General features: G+C 47.0%; 1 protein-coding gene across 3 annotated transcripts; it reads left to right on the plus strand.

Annotated features, from left to right (window-relative positions):
• Positions 1–1,115: 1,115 nt before the first annotated feature.
• LOC127349424 (F-box/LRR-repeat protein At4g29420) lies at positions 1,116–3,402 on the plus strand. Of its 3 annotated transcripts, none has more exons than XR_007880275.2 (3): positions 1,116–2,072; positions 2,486–3,015; positions 3,142–3,402. XR_007880275.2 is itself a non-coding variant. In XM_051375176.2 (3 exons), exons 1-3 carry the CDS (start codon positions 1,577–1,579, stop codon positions 3,160–3,162), a joined length of 747 nt encoding a protein of 248 aa, XP_051231136.1. In that variant the 5' UTR covers positions 1,119–1,576; the 3' UTR covers positions 3,163–3,390. The 3 variants fall into 3 exon arrangements, 2 of the variants coding, with proteins under 2 accessions (XP_051231135.1, XP_051231136.1); XM_051375176.2 differs by having other exon boundaries at positions 1,119–2,072; positions 2,486–2,715; positions 3,142–3,390; XM_051375175.2 differs by having other exon boundaries at positions 2,486–3,401.
• The last annotated feature ends 6,506 nt before the right edge of the window (positions 3,403–9,908 follow it).

The raw sequence follows: 9,908 nt of genomic DNA on the forward strand, positions 1-9,908 counted from the left end.
GGGCAAACTCAACAACCACTCCCAGCCATTCATTTGTCTCCAGGCTCTTGCCACAATGGACTCAAAGGAAGCAAATGGAGAGCGACCGATACCATGGCGCATACATAGGGGCTGTTTGGTTTAGGGGCTAAGTTTTTGGGATAGTGGTATCCCCAACCATTTGGTTAGGGGTAGCCGGTTTTTTGTTTGGTTGGGCAGGACAAGATGTGGTTAGGGATAACCATTTTCTTGTTTGGTTGAAAGGATGAGGAGCGGATGAGTGGTTGTGGTTACCTCTTTGATTGAGTTGTTGCGGTTACCTTACAAAAATCAAATAAGATCAATATTGGAGATAATGCAACAATATGCGACAAATTTCTCTTTAATTGGTACCAACTTTGTTCATTTCACGTGATGATATACAAGTACTAGCCAAGAATACCTCCTAATTAACGCGCTCTCGCTGGTGGACATACAAGTACCGATGTTGGCGAAAAGGTGCTCAGTTTGGACAATTTGGTACACGGTAATCTCCACCTTCAAGTCCTTGCTCATCCTCGAGTAGGGAGAAAACGAAGAGACGGAACTCCAGCTACATGGTGTCCATGAATCTTCCAAAACGAAGAGTAGGAGTGGCTCTCCAATCTCCACACCGAAACATCTCGGTGGCATGGGGTTCCGCGACCTAATTAGGCTATGCTTGGCTGTCAATGTTGGAGGTTACTCACGGATCCCACTTCTTTGTGCGCTAGCTAGGGTGCTCAAGGACCGTAGTACTTGCTTCGGGATGAAGTTGGTCAAAGAAGGTGTCCGACAGAGTTGTAGGAGATGGCAAGAAAATTAATCTGCTGACTGATAATCGGATCCCTAGATGGAAACCTGGTTTCCTTCAATCTTCTGTCACCGATTCTGGATGGTGCTACAGTGCACTGCCTGCCACTACCTCACGTGTTAGTATTGCCGGCACTTTGGTGCCCGGCACTTTGCAATTCAGCCTCTAAATGTTAGGTTTACCGGCAGTTTTATAGGAGTGCCACTAATTACTACTTAATTATCGGCAGATTAATGAGGCGCCTCTAATGTTTCGGTAATTAACGGCAATGCTGGAAAAGTGCCGCTAATTAGCGGCTGATTAGCAAAAAGTGCCGGCAATATTTTTTGATGAGCGTTTGCATAGAAGCCCTCCGAATATTAGATTATGCCCATGTAGTCCTCAGCCCGACCCCATCTCTCTCATCTTACCCGCACGCAGGTGACCTCGCTCGAGTCCCCTCTCACGCCCTTGCGATGCCGCCGCCACCCACGGCTCCGACCGTCGCCGGCCGCCTCCTCCGCCGCGGGTCGCTGGCACAGCTCCGCTCGGGTCTTCTCCCTCAATTTCTCGCCGCCGCGACGCTGCTGTCCTCCCGTGCGCGCCGCCACGGCAAACCCTAGCCGTGCGGCTCGTCTTCGCCGGCGTGGCCGCGTCCTCGCGCCTCCGGCTGCTTCCCTCCAACAACTACGGCTCCTCACGTTGTCTACGACCCGCTCCAACCTCCAGTACCATGGCTGCTCCAATTATTCACTCACCGGTAGCACGACGGAACCTGCCTCAGACATGTCAGAGGCCGGCGACCCCCTGGACTCCCTCCCGGCGGCGATCCTCGCCGACGTCCTCGGCCGCGTCGCCGACACCGGGGACCTCGCGGCTTGCCGCCTCGCCTCGCGCGCGCTCCTCGCCGCCTCGTACCACTGCCCGCGGGTGAGCCTCAGCGCGGCCGCCCGCGCACGCCGCCGCCGCCGCGAGGGCGGGGGTGGGAACGGGGGAAACGCCTTCCGCGCGGCCGCCGCGAACTTCGCCTCGCTCATCGGGCCGTACCTTCGGTCCCTCGCGGTCGACGCGTCCGACGGGCATGATTTCCCCGACGACGCAGTGTGGGTGGAGGAAGGGGAGTTCGACGAGGGCGACGACCTGCACCTCACCAGCGGGGAGTCCGTGGCGTCCTGGGCAGCCACTGCCGCTGGTCCCGCCCTCCGGGAGGTGGACATCGCCGACTTCTGGCCGCAGTCGTGCTGGCGGAAGGCGGAGGCGCTGCCCGTCATCTCCAACTTCTGTCAGTCTCTTTCTCTCTTTTACTGAATTTGTTTCATCAGTAAACTCTGTTTCGTGCTGAAGTTCATAGCTAGTTTTCCTGGGTAGAAATAGCAAGGCGAGAATGTATTCACGTCTCTGTTTGCAGCCCAATTTGAATGTAAAAGTGATATTTGCCCATTTTATTAACCCGATGAACAAACACAAGCCAGCTGAATATGCTTTGGTTCACTGCGGTATTGGTTTGGGAATCTCAGTAACTAAGCAAATACACTTGTTTCAGTATTTAGTAGATGTTGATGTATTCAGATGTATATACCTTCTGCAAGGTTAAGCCACATCCGCAATACCCCCTTTTGTACTTTATTATATTCTACATATTTAACCGTTTAACTTGGTAACACTTTTTGCAACTCACTAAATTTTCTCATGCAGGTCATAATCTCGTTAAACTGAAGCTGAAAAATGCATGGCTATCTGTTGCTGGGCTCAAGATAATGCCAAATCTGACTCATCTGGCACTTGAGTTCATTAGATTAGATGACGAGGACCTCAGCGCACTGAATAGATGTTTCCCTTGCCTTGAGACTCTCAACCTTATTGGAGTCGGAGGGCTTAAGGACCCGAAAATTGACCTTCCCCAACTGAAGACTTGCTGCTGGGAGGTATCAAATATTCCGCGGTCTCTAGCTATCCACGCACCTAAATTGGTTTATCTCGAGTTAAAATGTGTTCACCCGGAAATCCTCATTAATTTGCAGTTGACATATGCACCTGCCGTATGTGCATTTGCCAATATAAGTATATTCACTTGAATTCATATAGTCAGGAGCAGCATGATATACAGTCTACAAACAACCTGAGAGCTAGCTAGGAAGACAGTAGACAAAGAAAGAGCTGAGGCATTTGCCAACAGCCTTATTCTCGGTTTCTTTTTCAAAGAGGCTAGAGCAATTTGTGTATAGGTTGTTCACTTGAATTCGAATATCGCATCTTGAATTATATGGCAGTCATATATCTTGGGTACAAAGGGTACTTGTGTACTTTTATTAGCTCAGTGATTTAAGTTTTGCGTATCGCGTACGGTGCAGAGGGACATAGGAGAGCAGTGACAGAGATTTGTGGAGTCCAGTCCACTAAATTCTTACGCTTCGAAGGAGGTATATGGCTTTAAAAACACCCTGCTTTGATGTGTCATCCATATCGAAGCATGTATTCAGCAGTGTCAAGGTGTCCCGTTCGAGGTGACACTCGCGCTTAGGTCATCCAGCTACTCCCATAGTTCAGCATATTTTGCATCGTCATGAACTTCCATCAGAGTCATTCAATAAAGATGTAATCTGTGATGCTTTTCAACAAGGCAAAAGTCATCACTTGCCATTTTCTCTTTCTACTGGTGTTGCTACTTCTCCACTTGAGATTATATATTCTGATGTTTGGGGTCGCGCTCAAACCTCTGTTAGTGGACATGAATATTATGTTAGCTTTATTGATGCTTATAGCCGTTTTACTTGGCTTTACCTTCTTAAGCGCAAGTCTGATGTGTTCCACATATTTCTTAAATTCCAGAAACATGTTGAGCGTCTCTTGAATAGAAAGATATTGCATGTACAAACTGACTGGGGGGGCGAGTATCATAGACTACACCAGTTCTTCCAGGATATTGGTATCTCCCATCGTGTGTCTTGTCCTCGTACACATCAACAAAATGGCACTGCTGAGCGAAAACATAGACATATAGTAGATACTGGCTTAACTCTACTTGCACATGCTTCTATTCCTTATCGTTATTGGAGTGATGCGTTCTCCGCTGCATGTTTTCTTATCAACCGTCTTCCTAGTCGTGTTATTGATATGAAAACTCCCATTGAACGCCTTCTAGGTGAAGTACCTGATTATACCTTTCTCAAGGTGTTCGGCTGTGCATGTTGGCCTAACCTCCGTCCTTACAACAAACACAAACTCAAATTTCGATCTAAAAAATGTGTCTTCCTCGACTATAGCTCTCTCCACAAGGGTTGCTCAGAAGTTGCTTCAGATCAAGTTTATCTCCTCCAAGGATCAAATAGCGGATATCTTCACTAAGCCACTACCGCTCCCTTTGTTTCAGTCATGTAGGCGCAATCTCAATCTTCATAGCTCGGTTGAGATTGAGGGAGGGTGATAAACTATATGTATAGGATTACTGTATATACCTCTGTATTTGTATTATACCCCTGTACCTACCCCTGTATCCTTGTACCGTTGTGTACCATATATAAAGAGAGAGGAGGCCTGCCGTATGCGCAAGGCATTACCCTACCCTACCAATCTATTCTATCGTTTGTCATCCCGTTCGAGTTTTACATGCCAGCAAGAGTGCAAGACGGAATTTGGCGGTGATGCACATAGAGGAGAGTACTGCCGCGGCGAATAGCACGGTCTGAAGTCAGTTGACCCTCTGAACGACCATGAGAGCTGTGTCTCCGTAGCTGCCAGGGCCGGCTCTCCCCCTAGACCACGTCCATGACTGGCTCTCTCCTGAGGAGGCAGCTTTTCTGGTTGGGCTGAAAAAAGTTACGTAGAAAAGGCAAACCCAACGGTGCACCCAGTGAGATCCATTTGATCAGCAACACCGAAACGATGCCTTGGTGGCTGTCAGAAAAAACTATACATCGCCCATTACCGTGCGGTAATATGCACCACACGCTAATGGGGTGACATTGGCGGCAGACCATTAACATTGTATGGCAAAGTTTCTGCGTGTTTTTTTTGAAGTTTTTTATATTTCTTTGAGTTTTACTGTTTTTGTCTATTTTTTCTCTTTTCTGTTTTTTGAACATTTTGGAATTCGTTTTTCCCTTTTTACATTTTTTCTTTTTTCTGAATTTTATTTAACATTTTTAAATATGAACAAATTTGTTTCTAAAAAAAATTAGGAATAAAGCTTTTTTGAGCAAAATAGAAAAAAATATTAGGCGATTGCTAGTTTAAATATTTTCCAAATCCGATTAATTGTTTTGCTAAAAAACCTAAAGTTTTTTAAATTTGAAGTTTTACAAAATAAATAAAAAATAAAAATAAAAGAGAAAAACACTGAGGAAAGCTCCTGGGCCGGCCCACCAGGGAGCGGGCGCTGTGGATCTGTGTGTGCGGCGGTTAATCCCGCACCACCGAACCGGCGTATAGGCGCTCCCCTGGTTGTCTGCATATCTTCTTTCTTTGACTCGAGCGCGCCCAGCCGCATAGGCCCCGCCGCCATGATTCCCTCACGGTCATCCACTAGTCCGTCATCACAGCTCCATGGTAGGTACGCCATGTCCTTCAATTTTTGTGCCTTTTGACTGTTTAGCGAATCAGTAATGCATTGGCCATGTTCCATATTAGATTAGTGTTCTACCTTTATGTATAAAATGTATATAATTTCTTCACAATTTTAGGTGTCAAATGCCCAAACATAGGTGCGACGCTGTGGAAATAAGCAAAAGAAAATAGGAGAATCTACTTACTGAATTGCAAAGAGGTGTTTTAAGTAGGTATTTTCTGGCAACATGTAGTGTTGATGTCACTATCGATAATGATCAATGGCAAGATGCCAAGTGCTAACAAGGCGATGATCAAAATTTAAATGTTGATCATGGGCTCAATGAACAGTCCTAGATTACAATAAGTAACTAACTAGCATCAATTTTTGCAGAAATAAATAATATAATATGGTAAGTTACAATGCCGTAGAGCTCGATCATCGATGAGAAATGTAGATGTCATATCGTCAGTCCGGTTGCAAATAATGGTCAGAAGTGCAAAGAAATTGGTGGTCCATGGAGAAAACCAACAGCGGGTTGGCCAAAACTAAACTTCGATGCGAACTTCTTAGAAGGTGAAGGTGTTGGAGCATGGGGTGCTGTCTTTCCTGATGAGGGTGGAGCAATTTTACTATCGGCATGGGGCAGAATTGCTTACTAAACAAATGCAGCGAGAACTGAGGCCATAGTAGGATTGGAAGACGTTAAAGCAATAATTCCACATTTTGTAGAACCTGTTCATCTAGAGAATGATTGTGCTTCTCTGATTTCAGAATTGTGTACAGATGACCCCAGCAAATCAGCAATCGCCGATATTGTTAAGGACGTGAAATCTCATCTTCGGTCTTATCTGACAGTTCAATCTCCAAAGTGAACAGATGTAGTAACCAGGGCTGAGGACACAGACATACTGGGCGTGCATGTCTCTTTCGCCTCCCCTCCCACCGCTCTTGCTCTCTCCCCTTGGTAGCCACACAATCCTTACCGGGCCGCCCCCAACTCCGATCCGGCGGCGCTGCCGGCCAGAGATGAAGAGGGGGGGGGGGGGGGGGGGTAGCTAGTAGTTTAGGCCATGTGCATGTAGTGGGCTTTTTGCCCGGTAGTTGGAGGCGAGCAGCAGATCTTGGCGCCCAGATCTCGTCTGCTTTAGGATCTCTCTCTCTCTTCTATGGTTACTCCGATGGCAAGAGCTGGAGATGCTGAGGGAAATCACCGTCTCCCTGAATAAAGAAGTGGTTGCTGGCCACCTTCTAGTGTTTGGGTGTGGAGCTCCTCTGTTCTCCTGGCCGGCCGAGGTGGCTAGGAGGAGGGATGGTGGGGCGCCAAAAATCCAGGAGCTTCGGCACCTCTAGCCGGCCGTGGTGGCGAGGAGAGGCGAAGCAGCCCCTGGGTGACCCTGGCGTTCAGCGGTGGTCTCTGGCCTCCAGGCGAGGTCTTCTTCAATAAGCGGATACTTTGGGTTCTTCTTCAAGCCTATCTTCTCCGCCTGCCTCCTCCTATCCGTGGCAGGAATGGTGAGTCTGAAGGCGGGTCGCTTTGCATCGATGGCGTTGGTGAAGAATCCTCTGCTGCTTGGTGCTTCTTTTCTTCCAGTCTTAGGCCTCTATCATGCGCCGAGGTGGTGAAGGATGGAGGAATTGATTGGGTGAGCCGAAGCGTCAGCCAGCAGTGGAGTTGGGAAGCTATTTTCTTGAGCACCACCTCGGCGGCCGATGGTAGCCGTCCGACATCCAAGGCCGATCCATGGCCTATCCAGAAGCCGGCGAAGCGCTCCGGCGAATATTCAACCTCCTTTGTGAGGCCCCTCTTGAGGTCTGCAACCGCATACTACGTACCGCATACTACGTCTGCATAGAAGCAAGTGGTTCCGTCCCCGCCTCTACGCATGACGGCGGCGTCGCTGACCTCCGGCTCGGTGGTGGTGAAAGAGAAGGATCGGATTGCTTTTTTCTATTTTTCAGTGAGGTCTTTTCTGCAAATACTGGGGACCTATATGTTTTATCTGATCTTATGGGGTCCTTTGTAATAACTTGTACCTCCACCGTTTGGAATTAAAGAGAAGCTTCTAGGCCCTTCGGGGCACTCCTTGTTCAAAAAAAAACCCGGGGCACTCATTGTTCAAAAAAAAAAGCCAGGGTTGGGTTTTTTTTTTGCGAGGAAGCTAGTAACCAGGTTGCTCATGAATTCGTTAGATTAGGCAGAGTGGCGGCAGATAGGCGTGTATTGGTCAGTGCAGTTTCTGCCTGTGTGGTTGAATTGGCCAAGTGTTGATTATAAAACTTCTGATGTGTCTCGATTAATATATGCCTAAGTTTCAGAAAAACAATGCTGTACAGTTCAAGACCTATTCAGCCGGTTACAACAGGAACTAAAGTCCTAATTTGATAGAAACGACAGGTATAAATACAGTGTTTAATACGATGTATGGCCGCCTAGGCTCCAAACACATGAGAATGATATGATGGCGCCGGCATCACTATCTTCGACCGGAATCCGTCATTGTAGACATAGCCTGCCAGAAAAACACCGAAACGCACTTTCCAGACCACGCGTCATATTAGGACTTTAGTTCCAATATGGAGGAGTCTGTTTCAAGTCACTAAGTGCTGTTCTTTCTAATTATGTCACGTGCTGCTTTTCCCTAGTGAAATAAATAGTACCATACAATAAACAATACTACCTCCATTTTAAAGCATAATTTTTTTTTAAAGTCAAACCAAGTACAGTTTAACCAATTTTTTTAGAAAAAGTATCAGCAAAAATGAAATTTTGTAGATACCATATAAAAATATATTTTATTGTCTATCTAATATATTAATTTTGTATTTTGCATGTTTAATATTTTTGGTAAAATTTTGGTTAAAGTTAATATAATTTGACTTTCAAAAAATAATACAGTATAAACCTTAAGTTTTAGAATACAGGTATAGTAGTAGTGACCAGTGCTCACTTAATAATATCCTCTTCCTTCAATTAAAGCATGCATTTAAAGCTTGCAAGAGAGTTTTCGTCATATGCAAGCTGTTTTTGCGAGCTCTTTTCAAACATTTCTTAAATCTCAGAGGAGTGAGAACCAACCTGTGGTTGGATGGTTAGGAGGGCAGTGGCACCCCCAGCCCACCAGAGTTCAAATCCCAGATTTGACACTTTGGTGTCTCATAAAGGCGGAATATTCTTCAGTGGGAGACGACGTTCCCGTCGACAGCGAGGCGTCTGTGGTGACTTCGTCAATCTCAAGACCTGCCGGATCAATTCTTCAACGCAGTCTCTTGGAGGTGCTCATAGGGGTAGGGTGTGCGTGTGTGCGTTCATAGGGGTGAGTGTGTGCGCGTATGTATGAGCGTCTGTGATTGTACTGTGTTTCGCAAAAAAAAAAATTCTCAGAGGAGCTTCACACACAATCAGTATGCACGTACGAGAGAATCATGGTTCGGTTGGATAATTTGGCACAGATGATATTGTCAACAGGATCCGATTTCGATGTGACTTTTGTTACATGCTCGATCGGTATTCGATATACTCGTTGATTTAAAAACAAAGTTCGGTTCGATTTGCTGTTCCATCTTCTTATGATTGCAGTGTCGTGAACCTGACCCATCGCAATCTCACGAGAGTTTGTTATGAAACTGACAATTTTTTTTGGTACGGTCATGCGGTAACTTGGCCTCCGAGGCAGTTGACAAATCTCATGTGGTAACTTGGCCTTCCTTTGGTTTGGTCATGTTCATACTTACATGCTTGTTACTACCTTTTCTGGTGTAGGATAATTTTTTTTTTGAAATAGGATCATAGCCCCTGCCCCTGCATTAAGTGATGCACATGAAATTTTTATTTATTACAAAGTTTAGAATATTTAACATATTACAATCTTGGATCAGCTAAGGTTGAAACATAAGGGTGTGTTTGTTTGGGCTCCTTCCAGTTGCTCCAACAGCTTTTGAGCTGTGGAAACCGAAGCCCAAACAAACGCCTGTTTGGGCTAGCTTCTGGCAGCCGCTCCGCTGGAGCGCTCCAAAAAATAACACTACCGATTAAAAGCTGCGATTTCGGTGCTTCTTCTCGCAGCGGCAGCGGCTCCAAACTGGCATTTTACTGGTATAGCCTCTCACCAAATCACATACAACAGCCAGAATACCCTCATACCGGTTCGGCTCTGTTTCTTTCCTCACCCCGAGCGATCGAACAAAGCAAGAACAGAAGCCTCGGTCATACCTTTCTCCCTCCCCGTCCCTATCTCTTTCTACAGTAACCGAGAGAGGCGACCCGCAGTTCCCTGGTTCTCGCCGGCGAGTCCGCCGCTCCCCTTCACCTCCGGTCGCCGTTTCGGCACCGTGAGGTGGGGGGGAGCTACGGTCCTCGTCGTGTATAGTTAGGGGTTGCTTCTAGGTGTGTGTGTGTCCTCCCGGCGTGATCGAGACGGTGGCGATGGCGTCGGTGTGGTGGTGTTCGTCCTCCCCCTCTTTTCCCCGTTCCGGCGCTTGTGTCGGAGAGGTGGTGGAGGCTGTTTGGTGCCTGTGCTTGACCGGCGAGGCGGTGGCGGCGGTCAAGCTAGGGCCTTTTGTCCCGGGTCCTCT

The sequence above is a fragment of the Lolium perenne genome, chromosome 4 (genome assembly GCF_019359855.2).
Source record: "Lolium perenne isolate Kyuss_39 chromosome 4, Kyuss_2.0, whole genome shotgun sequence".
NCBI classification, from domain to species: Eukaryota; Viridiplantae; Streptophyta; class Magnoliopsida; order Poales; family Poaceae; genus Lolium; species Lolium perenne.

Coding starts and splice junctions, on each gene's coding strand:
- LOC127349424 (XM_051375175.2), top strand. CDS start 1,577: ATGTCAGAGGCCGGCGACCCCCTGGACTCCCTCCCGGCGGCGATCCTC. Junction 2,073..2,485: donor GCCCGTCATCTCCAACTTCT/GTCAGTCTCTTT, acceptor TTTCTCATGCAG/GTCATAATCTCGTTAAACTG.